This window comes from Cyprinus carpio, chromosome B9, assembly GCF_018340385.1.
Source record: "Cyprinus carpio isolate SPL01 chromosome B9, ASM1834038v1, whole genome shotgun sequence".
Classification (NCBI taxonomy): domain Eukaryota; kingdom Metazoa; phylum Chordata; class Actinopteri; order Cypriniformes; family Cyprinidae; genus Cyprinus; species Cyprinus carpio.
The window spans coordinates 28,721,956-28,737,419 of NC_056605.1; the positions used below are offsets into that span (position 1 = coordinate 28,721,956).

At 34.3% G+C, this 15,464-nt stretch overlaps 1 protein-coding gene across 8 annotated transcripts in view; it reads right to left on the reverse strand.

Annotated features, from left to right (window-relative positions):
- Window positions 1-15,464, reverse strand: part of LOC109094865 (tensin-1-like) — a 228,682-nt gene that overhangs the window by 190,049 nt on the left and 23,169 nt on the right. Inside the window, exon 1 of one of the 8 annotated variants that reach the window (XM_042731814.1) lies at window positions 11,195-11,465. The exons of the other annotated variants lie outside the window; for them this stretch is intronic. Coding sequence (XP_042587748.1) covers window positions 11,195-11,209 — 15 coding nt within the window. The 5' untranslated portion in view covers window positions 11,210-11,465. Of the gene's footprint in view, window positions 1-11,194; window positions 11,466-15,464 lie in introns of those variants that run through there. 8 annotated transcript variants of the gene reach the window in all.

Consider the following 15,464-nt stretch of genomic DNA (forward strand, 5'->3'; position numbering starts at 1 on the left):
AGATGGGGGGGGGGGGGTGAAATCAGGGAAATCTGCAAACGTGTGGATACATAACCTTGGCCTGGGTGGGGCCCTGCTGCATCCTGTTTTCCAGTGAACTTTCATCCAAAAACTGGAAAAATTGCATTTTTGACAGCTGTTATGTTATGTTCCATTACAGACAGACAAATGATACGCCACCATCTCCGCTGACAAGTGCGTCTGCCTTCAGGACAACAAACACACGCTGAGCCGGAGTGATCCGCGCTTTCTGCAGAAGAGCTCTGAGAGTTTCAGACATGAAAAGGCAGGAGACAGCTGGGTGGGGATCAGAGGAGCTTCCTGTTTGATATGAGAAAAAACCTAGAAGTGGGTTTACTCCTCGAAATCAGGGCTTTTCTGGGAAATCAGGAGAGACACAGCGCTTAGACTGCATTGTTTCATGGTCATTGTTTAGGAGAGTAAAAGGGAAAGAGTTAGTAATATATTATTAGTAATATACTAGTATATATTACTGCATATTAATAAATATAAATAAAAAGCAATGAATATTTTTAGTACAATTTAATACAAAAAAATAAAAAATAATTGGAAAAAACAAGTAAACAAACAAATAAATTTTTATTTTTTGCTTTTTTTAGATGATGTAATCGGATTTTAGGTTTGAAGCAGGAAAAATGCTATATTATTTAATTATAATATATTATATTAAATATTGCTATAATATTATTAATTCATAAACATGAATAACATAGAAATGTTGAATATATTTATAAAAAGTTGTAAAATATTTCAGGCTACAGGGAGGAAAAATTGCTGTTATATTTATATATTATTTCTCTCTCTCTCAACTTTCCACATGTTTTGCAGTACAGATAAAAAATTCAAGTATAACCATCGATCACTTACACGCATATAAACTACTCCAACAGCGACCAAAAAAAAAAACTGCACCAGCAGATGAAATATTAGAGTCCCATGCTGCAGTGCAGGAAGATACACGCATTTCCACAAGTACTGATACTGAACACAATAATATCATTATCAATGCAATTTAGCCCAATTGTTGGTTTAATTGAAATCGACCAACAAAGACATGAGGTAAAGAATGTGAACAGCCGTTAATTTCCATCCATTCAGCTTGCTGCAAAGAAAATGGTAAGAGTGCCTGTGCTTAATCAAATTAGATTTTCGTGTGTGTGTGTGTGTGTGTGTGTGCATATAGATACAGCACCATGAGCCAGTGTTACACTCAGTCCCATATAGGCAATTCACTCTTGAAAATGAATAACTCTCTCCAGAATAACTTCCACAGACTCATTTTCTGTGCACACAGCAAAATGAGAGATTCATTTTTGCATTTCAACTCTCTCTCATAACTCATAACAATGTCAGTACAGGAATAAATGAGGTAGCACCAAGAAATCATGTGTAAAGAGACTGATTTGAAACACCCTATATAGGCAGCTTCTACTGTTCCATATATTCAGCTCAGTTTACTGTATATTACACTGAGAATAATATTAAACCCAAGCAATATCACTATCTGGACATTAATACAATTCTGAACCCATTTTTACATATTACAAATAAATGCAAACCTCAACATCACATCAGTGACTGATGAAATCCATTACTCTTTCACCTCCTCCCATTGATCCTCAAGCCATTCAGAGGATTGAATGGCTTACAAATGGAGACACATGGCTAGAGTCTGACTAATTAATAGAAATTTCTCATTCAAAGACTCCAGATTTCATCTAAGAAGAGCTGCTGTGAAAACTTGCATCAATGCATAAAATACAAGACATTAAGCACAGGGACATATGCATGAATATGTAGATATTATGCTGTTAATATTTATATTTTTATTTTACTTGTTTTAGTAAGTAAACTGTTGATTTCTCAACATTTATATTGACTAGATAAAAAGCAACATTACAGTACATACATACATACATATATTTTTTTATTATTATTTATTTTTTTTGCACTTTCAATCTACATTGTTTAATTGTTGTTTGACTGAAATGATTGCTCTGATTCAAATAAAAATCATTTCACGGCCACTTCGATAATGTTGCTACTGTTAAATAAAATTATTTTTTTTAAATCTGTTAACTAAAATAAAACTGAAATAAAATTTAGAAATAAAATTAAAAAGACTGCACGCAACTTGCTAAAATAAAATAAAGTTTGTTTAAACTTTACAGTACTACATTTACTGAAACTGAAATTTAGAAAGCTAAAAGGAAATATTTAAAGAAAAACCAAAAATAATGAAAATAATAAAAATAATTGCATAACAAAATTACTAAAACTTAATTTAAAGCATTAAAAATATAAAATTAGCTAATTTGAAATATTAATAAATAATATAATAGTATATAAATAAAGCAAATAAATCAATACAAAGAAAATGCTGAATATTATCAACAGACTGAAAAATAATCTAATATACGTACTGTTATATAATATGCATAATACAATTTTTGAGATTATTATATCACTCATTTTACACAACATTTATTCAAAATACACACACACACACACACACAAAAAAAGTGGGGAAAAAAAAAGCATTATTCTGAGACACATAATGACTAATCTGTTAATCAGCCTAAAGGGCATGGTTATCATAAGCCAATGCTGATTATCTCAAAATGACTTACTATGAGGCAAAACATCATTTTATCACTGCTGAACACTCTCAGACTGAAGCAGAGGGAGAAAAGAAAATAGGAGGAGGGGGAGCAGGATTAGCCAAAGTATCCTGGGCCGCACCGGCCCCACAAAGAAGCTTTAATTAGACTCCTTTTGTCTAAAAATTGAACATTTCTGTGGGGGCCTTTAAGAACCTGCACAAAGAAGGGGAAAGGAAGGGAAAGAAAAGGCAAAAGAGGAGCAAAACGGGGAAGAATATCCTCTTGAACTGTCTTCGCTCAGGATATTTGGTAGCAGTGTCTTATCAAAGCTCTGAGATGACTCATGGGGCCTCTTCCTCCACCTGAACACTGCTTATTTAAACCCACTATTGAATGGAAGCTAATCAGAGAGAGTGTGGGAACTCAAGCATATACAGCCCAACAGAGACTCTTCCTCACTAAGAAACCTTCAGCTATGCCAGGCAGCGTTTCTGCATTATTAAGAGTAAATGGAATCGAACCGGTGCAGAATGATTCCCAAAAGAACTATTTTCTTAATGGATCTGTTAAAAAAAAAGACTCTAAAATTTATCTTAAGACATCTAGTGCACACACAAACTTATGACAACAACAAAATAAAAACAAATACAAAGACAAAAAAAAAATAAAAATAAAAAAAAAAAAAAAAAAAAAAAAAAAAAAAAAAAAAATAAAAAAAAATAAAAAAAAAAAAAAAATAAAATAAAATAAAATAAAAAAATTCTAATAAATATAGTATGACATTAAAACAAAAAAAATCTGCAAAACTAATTAATAAATTAGAAGTAATAAATTAAAAAAAAAAAATTTTCAAATACATTAAAAAATACATTTTTAAAATACAATTATAATAATAAAGCATGTAATTATGGCTTAGATAGATAGACATCCTGATCTTTATTTCTAATGAAGGGTGTTTATAATCATCTCCTGAGGATTTCCACACAGTGACAATGCTTGAACAAGAGGGGCATAACGGGGTCACGACAACTCGACCCCCAGACTGCCATGTAATCATCTACTCCTTTAATGAAGGTTGTGCTTTCACATTCTCTCCATTAAGAAAAAGAGAATGAAGCAATGAAAAGCCATAAAGAGTCTCAGGCAGTAAGCTGCTCTCATCCCTCATTTAAACACAGTCCATTGTTACGAAAGGTCTGGCTGCTCCTCGTGGGAATCTGTGGGGGGTCAGAAGATGCTGATCATTCCTTGTACAATATTGCGTTTAGGTGTAAACAGACCAAACTTTTAGCAATCATGCACAGTGATGTCCCTGACTGATATTTTCAGCTATTTTACATCACAAACATAATAAAATAAATAAGTAAAAGACTTTGGCTATTTTTCTTGTTATAACATAACATGTTAGAGAAGCAAAATATATAATTACCACAATGGTTATCAGCCAATATTAATCATACGGGTCAATAATGGATTTTTAATTGGGCACACTTATTTCTGCCTATTTTTAGAGATCAATTGTTTGTGCTGCCATCTAGCAGTCTTTTAAAATTTATTTTAAATAATTCAGACTTTTTATCTCACAATTAGGACTTTTTTTCTAGAATTTCTTTTTTTTTTGGGGGGGGGGGGGGTGTTAAAACTCACAACTATGAGGAAAAAAGTCAGAATTGAGAGATACATATTTCCATTTATCTTTTTTTTTATTATTCTATGGAAGAATCAAAAGAACAACTGTAACTCAGAAATTATTTTTGTAAGATTTTCTCTCTCTCTCAGAGTTTATATCTAGCAATTCTGAGATCATATCTCACAATTCAGAAATGCAAGGAAAAAAATCTGAATTAAATAAAATAAAAAAAAAATTTTTTTATCCCATTGCGGAAATGGGCTTCTATACATAATACTGTTAAATGAAATTTTTTAGCGAATCACAAAATTAATATCCATCTTTCATACTTTCAATTACAATGTTGTGATGCCTAAATTCTTATTTTTATATTTTCGGTACTTTATATTTTCATGATTTTTTTTTTTAAACAAAACAATTAATAGTTTTGTCTAAATTGTTCAAAACTTGTTTATTGTTCAAAACTTCTGAAAAATCAGTTTATCTGTCTCGTAGAGAATTTTAAAATGCATGCATCCAATTCAGTACAAAAACAGTGGTATGGAGAAAAAAAACTAACAATTGTTTTCAATACGCAAATATTATGATGACATCACAGCTATAAATATCGACTTTGAATGACGCTCAGTGTTCACAGTAAAAATATATTTTTTTTTTTTGTAAATAAACCAAAGATTGGAGTGTGTTTTTACAAGAAAAGACTATTTCAGATGTTTTAATTCAATTTAATTGCATTTTTTATAACATTTACTAACAATTTCTTATTGAAATTTGTTTCTACAACAAAATTTCGCATTGTAAATGAATCTTACATCAGAATTTTAATTACTTCATAAGTATCACATAAAACAAAAGACAAAAATAGATACAGAGTAAACTTTGAATGAACTCTAAGATGTTTGAGAATGTTTGAAGCTCATTAATAGAGTCAAACACATTTCCTTCACTGCTGTGAGATGTGTGTTTTATTCTCTAGTGCATTCTGGTTCCACTGTATTCATAACTGCTGTGTCTCTCCACACTGATGAACGGCTGAGGGGCAAGTACGCCTGCCAGGGGAGCATTTTATGTAAGAGATAGCTAATCCCATTACTCTCCTAGCTGGAACATAGCAGCGTGCCGCACTGCCAGAGGCTGAGAGTTTTGGCCCGTGACTGCATTGTTACAGCGAGAGAGGGAGGGAAGAGCCCGTCCCACTATAACCTCCATGGATGACTTCCAATCACACACACAAATATCATCAATGTTATTCTTTGAGAAGGAATACTGTGTCTGTGTGTGAATTCAAAAGAAAGATTGCCTGATTATGTCTGAAGTTAAAGATAATACTCTACAGTATGAATGTATCAAATAACCAGAGTTTGAATCAAACGAAGGATATCTAGGATGATAAACAGGGGAAAAAAAAATCTTTGTAATCTATATTCATGTTGGTAATTTAAAAAAAAAATAGAATAAGAAGAGAAAAAAAAAGTTCAGCAAAAATCTGATTTAATGAAAATGGTTTAATCACCTAATAAAAAAATAATCAAATATTGTCCTTACCCCTTTAAAAAAAAATACATATACATTTTTAAAATGAAATTTTGAAATTTGAAAAATGGATAACATTGTTTTGGGGGGATTTTGACATTACTAAACTATGACTATCCTTGCCATGTCATAAAAATCATATGATATGATATATGATACATGACACATGAGATGACATATGATATATGATATGATATGATATATGATATATGATATATGATATGATATGATATGATATGATATGATATGATATGATATGATATGATATAGGATATGATATAGGATATGATATGATATATGACATATGACATGATACATAATATGACATATGATATATGATATGATATATGATACATGGGACATGAGTTGACATATGATATATGACATACTGTATGACATATGATACATTTTTTATGATACGTGATACGATGTAATACGATGTGATACGATATGTGACATGATGATATTAAACAAAAATTTCAAAGGCATATAAAAATATTTTTAAAAAAATGTATTATAAAAATAGTTTTAAAATAAATATAACAAAAGCACTTAATGGGATCAGTCATTCTTGTCAAATTTAATTACATCACATTGAGTCAAAAACTTTGTTTTCGGCCCTCATAACAGTTTTTCAATCTTTTATTAAAACTTTTTCAGTCTCTTGTCAGTTACACCACCACAACATTTTAACATATTCATCATTCAGCAATTTTGCATTACTTACAACATCCAACCACAAAAAAAGAGCATTACGTCACTGACCCAAAATACCAAATGTCAATTCTCACTAAAGGCTCGCAATAGAGGAAACTGAAGCCGTACCATCTCTTGCCTATGAGCAATCTGAAAGGTCACTGTTTTGGCCAGTTGCTCAGCAATACCATCCAGTGACTGTGTAAAAGAGGCTGTTATTTTGCTCCACAGTCTGTGTCCATAAACCCGTCACTAAGAGGCAAAACCTCCAGTGGGACCCAACCTGGAGACATGCCTCACTTGTGCAGACACGCTTCACTTGTGGGCTCCTATAGTGTGAGGTGCACATAAAGACCATCCTGAGGGTTAAATAGACTCTCTGAATGACCTGCAGACACTGTGACCAGGAATTCGAGACATTCACAACACAAAGCCATCAAAACAGTTGTGCTGAAGCTGTGCCCAGCACCGTCAAAGACCTCCGGCTTTTCATGGATCTGTCATCTGACTCTTTGTTATGGTCTGTGCTTCTAACCTTTGCTGGTGAACTCTTGTGCATCGGCAGCTTATTTCCTCGAAACCAACATGACTGGCGGCAACTGATGTTAATGGACAAAGTAGACAGGAAGAGTGCTAACAGACCTGCCGTTTTAGGTTCCTTCCCCCTAATGTAATAGGATTTCGTTTGTCCTTCAAACTGAGCAGCAATTACAATGTACAGAATTGGAAAAACACCAATTTTAGGACTAACCTACAAATTATCCACCAAAATACAGTAATAATCAAATACGACTGTATAACTAAAGAGAATTTACTGTAGCACTTAGTAATGCAAGACTCTATGAAGCTCATTCACCTTCATTAAGTTAGATTTTTAAAGCCAACTGTATGACAATGGAATTATTTGCCTTTTAAAGGTATAGTTCACCCCAAAAAACAACAACAAAAAAAAAAACTTGCTGAAAATTTACTCATTCTCAGGCCATCAAAGGCGTAGATGAGTTTGTTTTTCACCAATGGATCCACCAATTAATCCAAAAACTGTGAGTGTGAGTGTTTGTAATAAACAAATCAATCTTTAAGATATTTTTTTTTTCAACTTCAAATGGTCACTTCCAGCTAAAATAGGAGCTATAATAATTTATAGTATTGCTTACTCCAGTGAAAAAGTCATCTCATCTGAATCAGGAGAAAAATATGAACAGATCAAGCACTGCTTACAAGTGAAAATGGAGCAAACTAGTTCCAAGAATATCATCAAAAAAATTCATTAATTCTATTCAAAAAGGGAAACTTGTATATTATATTCATTCATTACACACAGACTGATATATTTCAAATGTTTATTTCTTTTAATTTTGATGATTATAACTGACAACTAAGGAAAATCCCAAATTCAGTATCTCAGAAAATTTGAATATTACTTAAGCCCAATACAAAGAAAAGATTTTTAGAAATCTTGGCCAACTGAAAAGTATGAACATGAAAAAGTATGAGCATGTACAGCACTCAATACTTAGTTGGGGCTCCTTTTGCCTGAATTACTGCAGCAATGCGGTGTAGCATGGAGTCGATCAGTCTGTGGCACTGCTCAGGTGTTATGAGAGCATAGGTTTCTCTGATAGTGGCCTTCAGCTCTTCTGCATTCTTGGGTCTGGCATATCGCATCCTCCTCTTCACAATACCCCATAGATTTTCTTTAAAGTCAGGCGAGTTTGCTGGCCAATTAAGAACAGGGATACCATGGTCCTTAAACGAGGTACTGGTAGCTTTGGCACTGTGTGCAGGTGCCAATCCTGTTGGAAAATGAAATCTGCATCTCCATAAAGTTGGTCAGCAGCAGGAAGCATGAAGTGCTCTAAAACTTCCTGGTATACGGCTTCATTGACCTTGGACCTCAGAAAACACAGTGGACAAACACCAGCAGATGACATGGCACCCCAAACCATCACTGACTGTGGAAACTTTACACTGTACCTCAAGCAACGTGGATTGTGTGCCTCTCCTCTCGTCCTCCAGACTCTGGGACCCTGATTTCCAAAGGAAATGCAAAATTATACTTTCATCAGAGAACATAACTTTGGACCACTCAGCAGCAGTCCAGTCCTTTTTGTCTTTAGCACAGGCAAGACGCTTCTGACGCTGTCTGTTGTTCAAGAGTGGCTTGACACAAGGAATGCTACAGCTGAAACCCATGTCTTGCATACGTCTTTATGTAGTGGTTCTTGAAGCACTGACTCCAGCTGCAGTCCACTCTTTGTGAATCTCCCCCACATTTTTGAATGGGATTTGTTTCCCAATCCTCTCCAGGGTGCGGTTGTCCCTATTGCTTGTACACTTTTTTGTACCACATCTTTTCTTTCCCTTCGCCTCTCTATTAATGTGCTTGGACACAGAGCTCTGTGAACAGCCAGCCTCTTTTGCAATGACCTTTTGTGTCTTGCCCTCCTTGTGCAAGGTGTCAATGGTCGTCTTTTGGACAACTGTCAAGCCAGCAGTCTTTCCCATGATTGTGTAGCCTACAGAACTAGACTGAGAGACCATGTAAAGGCTTTGCAGGTGTTTTGAGTTAATTAACTGATTAGAGTGTGGCACCAGATGTCTTCAATATTGAACCTTTTCACAATATTCTAATTTTCTGAGATACTGAATTTGGGATTTTCCTTAGTTGTCAGTTATAACCATCAAAATTAAAAGAAATAAACATTTGAAATATATCAGTCTGTGTGTAATGAATGAATATAATATACAAGTTTCTTTTTTTGAATGGAATTAGTGAAATAAATCAACTTTTTGATGATATTCTAATTATATGACCAGCACCTGTGTGTGGGTGGATTTTGATGTGAGAGGACAGAGGATGAACTTTTTCACTGCATGAAGCATTATTATGGATTATGAACTCAATATACTGACAAAAACCGATGGTTTAAAGTTAAGACGCCTTAATGACGGATTTGTTTCTTACAAACATGCAGCTTTTCACTTCACAAGATGTTAAGTGATGGACTGTAGTGGTTCGGATTACTTGTGGATTAGTGTGATGTTTTTATCAGCTGTATTTGACGGCACCCATTCACTGCAGAGGATCCATTGGTGAACAAGTGATGCTAAATTTCTCCAGATCTGTTCCGATGAAGAAACAAACTCATCTACATTTTGGCCTGAGGGTGAGTTATTCCTTTAAAATAATAATAAAAACCTCTTTGTTCAAGCTACTTTTTAAGTATAGCTATATTGTAATTTCCAAGTACGCAGGTACTTGCGCTCCGCCCTAGATGCTAAAAAACAACAATGAAACCAAACTGTAGTTTACAAGGAATCCAAAACTCATTTTATCCTAGAGACATCATAAATTGAACTGAACTGCAGTAAACAATCCTGTCCCACTTTGAAGCAGCCAGAATTAAATTCTGAGTAACCCCGCAAACAAAAGTATTTAGACATCACAGGAAAACTGTGAAAGGCTCATCACCTCAAGCAAAAAAAAATGTAGACAATGATATCAGACTGGTGCAATCTGTAAGAAGCGCTGGATTGGTCGTTTTAGTAAACAGGAACATCGTCACTGGTTTGTAGTTCACTGAAGCCCTGTCTTTTAACACTTTGACAAGTCTGGACTTGGAGTGTGTTGGTTACACTTTATATCTTGTTTTTCTTTACCCAGATTCAGAGACCGATAAGATAAGAGCTGAAAAACACAGCCTGAGGGGCTGTGATTGAAATATGTGCGGTGCATTATCACAGTCATAATGTCATACTGAAAGAACATATATAAAATCAAAATACAACAAATTTCTTTCTAGTGCTAATTAGCCATAATAAACCCATTCTCTGAGACTATAGTGTGGTCCAAAAATCTGAGACCACTAGTAAATATTATTTTAAAAATACATTATTTTCTATACTCATTGAATTACCACATGGTTTTTTGATTCAGATTAATATGCTAATGAATCATTCAGACCATTTTGTAAAAATCATCCTTGCAAAACCACCTTCATTCGCTCACTTTCTAAACTCATGACTAGACAAGTAATCAAGTAATAAATAAAAAATCTGATATTTAGCTCTATATAACCCTGTGAGATTACGATTTCTAATTTAATACAGCAATTTTCACTAAAAATTATACAAAAATATCTTTAGAAAACGTACACAAAAGTTTGGGGTTGGTTAGATTTTCAAATCATTTTAACAAATAAAAAAAAATGCTGCATTTATTTGATCAAAAGCACAGTGAAAACAGGAATACTGTGAAAAATTGTTAGGGGAAAAAAACCGTTTTCTGTTTCAATATAATTTACTATAAATATATTTTTATTTAATTTAATCCAAAATTACATTTATTGCTGCAATTATTCCAGTCTCCAAGAACATCTCAATCTACACAAAAAAGTTTTACATTATCATTTTTAGATATGTGACCTAGAAACATAAAATATGGTACAGAATATAAAATATTTCTTGTCTTCATTTTTTCAAGCCCCAAAATTTTATTTCCAGGTTTAAAAAATAAATAAATAAAATTTTCCAAATAAAAATCCATACAGTTTCAGACTTTTAAACCCCTCTATACAGAATATTATGTATGATAAGCTCAAGTAAATGTATTTTTTTCCACTTTCGGAAATCATTTTTCACTAGTCTTACGTCTGTAATGCTCCATGCCGCCTAAGCAGAAAGTTATAGAGGTCAACAAGCAACTCACCGTCCAGAGGGACATCACACGGCCTTCTGTGACAATTATCCCGTCAGTCTAAGAAAAACCTCAAGTCCAGCATCACTTTTATCATACAGAAGAACTGAATTCATGCATTAACGGTCACGGTCCTGCATTTATGTGTATCCCAGCCCTCCTCAGCAGCGCACACTGAGAACGAGAGCCTGGATGTCTGGCCTTTGTTCTGACATATTTCCTGAGCTGCATTGTTAGCCATGGAAAGGAAACGCAAGCATACTCGCACACACTTTTCTGTGAGATTCTCCCGGAGGGATGCGATCATCGGACAGCATTGCGGCGTACTAGGAGCCCAACATTGTTTGTCTTTCCTTCATGCTTTTTCAGAGGTCAAAGTTTAACCGGTGTCTTGCACAAAGTTACAGTTAAAGAGAAGACTCTTAACATTCATGTTGATCATTGACAGAAGTTTCCATGCTGTCTGACCGGACCGCCAAACCCCCTCTGGCTCTGACATGACATTATTAGAAGGAGGCCTTATTTATAAGTTCTTCACAACAGTAACTAATGAGTATGTTTGACTCTAGAAGGTCAAAAGTCGAGGTGTGTAAAACATAATTAGCTGCTGTCACAACACAACTCAATCAAAGTGAGGTACTCTCATCTCCATTTAACACATTTTTACCATGTTTAAATTCATTCTGCAGATTTCCCCCCAAAATCAGTGCAGAAATCTAGAATCTGGATCTGATGCAAAGAGAAGGAAAATGAAATGTGCAGATACATGTTAACAAGTTCCATTAAATATAAAAGACAATTTCAATAAAAATTTAAAAATATAACATTTTAATATCCTGAAATTTGATAAATAAAAATAAAATAAAATAAAGATTTTATAAAATGCATTGGTAACACTTTATAATAACTGCACACTATTAATCATTAATTAAGCATTAGTAAACAGATAATTCATAATTTATAAAGCATTAATAGACATTAATAAGCAGTTTATAAATACAGATATAAATGCTTTATTCTTGATTTTAAAAGCATATCTATAATGTGTTTAATAATTTTATTGTCATACTTTATTCATGATCAAGTTATCATTTCTCAATGAAGTATAGCATTATTTACAAACCAGTTATGCCTTGTAAAGCATTTATAAAGTATATTTAAAGGCTCGGTTATCTTCTAAACAGGAAAATGAAACAAACACAACACAGTGATACAGAACATAGAAATATTAACAGCCTTTAAATCTCATTTGTAAAAGCTTTACAAGGCATAACTAGTCCTCACTTTAGATGAGCTCACAATAATAGTTAACTAACAACTACATATGTTTTATAACTACCTGAATTAACCCTGAATTACAGTAGAAATACATGTTAATAAACCATTTATTAACACTCTAAGTAACTATTACTATATGTCTGAAAAATTTTCTAAGTGATCTTATGAACCACTGACAACTCCTTAATAACTGGTGTGTAAATAATGCTATACTTCATTTAGAAATGATTAATTGATCATTAATAAAGTATGAAAAAACAATTATTAAATACATAATAGATATGCTTTTAAATCAAGTATAAAGCATTTATATCTGTATTTATAAACTGCTTATTAATGTCTATTAATGCTTTATAAATGATGAATTAACTGTTTCCTAATGCTTAACTAATGATTAATAGCGTGCAGTTATTATAAAGTGTTACCAATGCATTTTAAGGCTGTTAACATAAAAATTTTAACCTGTGATATCAACAAATTACAATAAAATGTTTTACATAAAATAACATTAAAAATGCTGTTAAGTTGTTTATAAATTAAAAAATAAAATAATAATAATAATAATAATATGTTTAGTAATAAAATAGAACAAATTATAAATATAAAAAGTGTGTGTGTGTGTGTGTGAGAGAGAGTATTTATATAGTTATAAAATTTGTAAAGTATAATGTATATAAAACAATATAATTAATAATGCATAATAATTAACATATATTATATATATCCGTGTGTGTGTGTGTGTGTGTGTGTGTGTGTGTGTGTGTGTGTGTGTGTGTCCAAAAATATAATTTAAATATATAAATTCTTAAATACATAACCTGCTCTACTCTACATGGCACCTGTATTAGTGCACCCCTAGTGGTCAGGATAGGACAGTACAGTATTTTCCAATATGTAAGCACTGCTGTACAGTAGACAAGCCTACATCTTTCAAGACAACCCACTTAACACAGTTTCCCATGGTTACCAGGGTGGTACGTCTATAAATCTGTACCCAGGACACAAAACGTCAAAATGCTGGCCGGTGGGAGATGGTTTAGTTTGAGCAGAGTGAGTGCAGACCTCGGACCTGTATGCATGAACTCCTCAAACCTCCCTGCATGCGCCTCCACTGCCATCAGCAGAATTAGCACAGGGTGAATGTGTCAGAGTCGAGAGACGCTTGAAATTTAAAGGCCAGACGGGTCACAACCCCGTAACCAGCAGCAGGGGACCTCTTTAAAGAATGCCCTGACCACCTCAACATCACCTCCTGTTCAGTTCAGGCCTAAATTAAAGTGAATGCATAGCGTCTGGAGACAGAAAGATAGATAGAGGTGGGATCAAAGGGACAGGTCGTTCTTTTCTATGCACCGACAGGTATTAAATAACACGTCTGTGGACAGACTCGTCACAGGACATTCTGTGAACACGTCCTCCATTAAAGGAGGTAGATTTACTGTCCCCTTGAGCGGCAACCATGTTTTCATTTGGCGAAAGCGGCGTGACATGATGCCCTGAGGAGAGAACATCAAGCACCTGCCTCAAAGAGTCAAATTCACACGCACACACACACACACATACACTGCATGCATCATGTTGGATTCTCAAGCTACCATATTGTTATAGTACAAAGTCTGGATGTGTTTTTTAATTACTAAAGCTTTCAAGCAACATCCACAAACTCTGCAGTCCTTCAAGTAGTTCAGATTACGGATCAAGAATCCCTCAAATGTTCACAAACTAAATGTAATTATTCATTGTAGATTTCCCCCTCTGCTGCAACGGTTTCGTCTCATTCTCCACTGCACATATTCAAACTGGCCACCACACTCAGTTCTGACAGACACATGAACCGGTGGAATTTGCAGTCAGTGGTGGTTTGACACATCAATGCACAAATTTTGAATCTTAGCTGTGCCAAGGGGGGAGATTATCGGTGAATATCGACTTTCGGGCTGCTTCTTGAACAAAGCTAACATAGTACCTTTTTTTTGTTGTTTAATTATAAAGGATTTTATGATGCCTACATTTTTAATGCAGGAAATATAATTTTAAAAACACACACACTCACTCTCTCTCTCTCTTCTTCTTACAACCACTTACAAAGAACAAAAACAATGCACAAAGAATGAAAGAAAGAACGAAAAAGAAAGAAAGAAAGGAGTAAAATGGTAATTTTTTAGTAAAAAAAAAACAAGAACAGAAAAAAGCACATCCTTAAAAAGTAGGCATTACATAAGTGTACAATGTGAATATGATAGTTTTGTGTGTGTGTGTGTGTGTGTGTGTGTGTGTGTGTGTGTGTGTGTGTGTGTGTGTGTGTGTGTGTGTTTGTGTGTGAACTATTCCTTCAATGGTGAAGGATGTAATTTATGCAGCAACAAACAGAATTTCACAAATGTGACATTTTACACAATTCCCTTGTTTTGTATTAAATACAAATTTTATTAGTAGTCATACTTAACTCACATCACTGTTTGGCCCATTATATTGTAATATTTGCTAAAACAAATAGATTGCAGTTTCGTTTGGTGCCGCTAGTGGCACAGAAATCACACACGTCATCTTTAAGTTTACTACAAAATGTGTCCGCTTGTCTGACAGGACTTGAATTCAACAAAGTCCTGGGAAGGAGGGTAAAAATAGAAACACTCTCTCAGAACAGACTGTTCCTGCTGCTGGTCAGCTGTAAATGGGCCGGATGTGAACCTGGGTGCTGACAGTGAGCATGATGGGAAAATAAACACAGAGCACAGGAAACAACACTGTCCTCACCCACAGGAAACATTCCAGCTTGACAGCAAAACAACCTGCTGCAGCTAACTATAGTAAGCTCTGGCGCTCCTCCTGCTCTCGTAACTCTACAGAAAGTGCTGCGGGCAAAGCGCGCGTCACTGACAGCGGCTCCTGAGGCACGCCAACACACTGCAGCACAAACAACCAAACACTAGCACTCAGCTGACACAGCCACACATTTACACGCACTGTGAACACTCGGATTCAGATATCAAGAGTCATAACT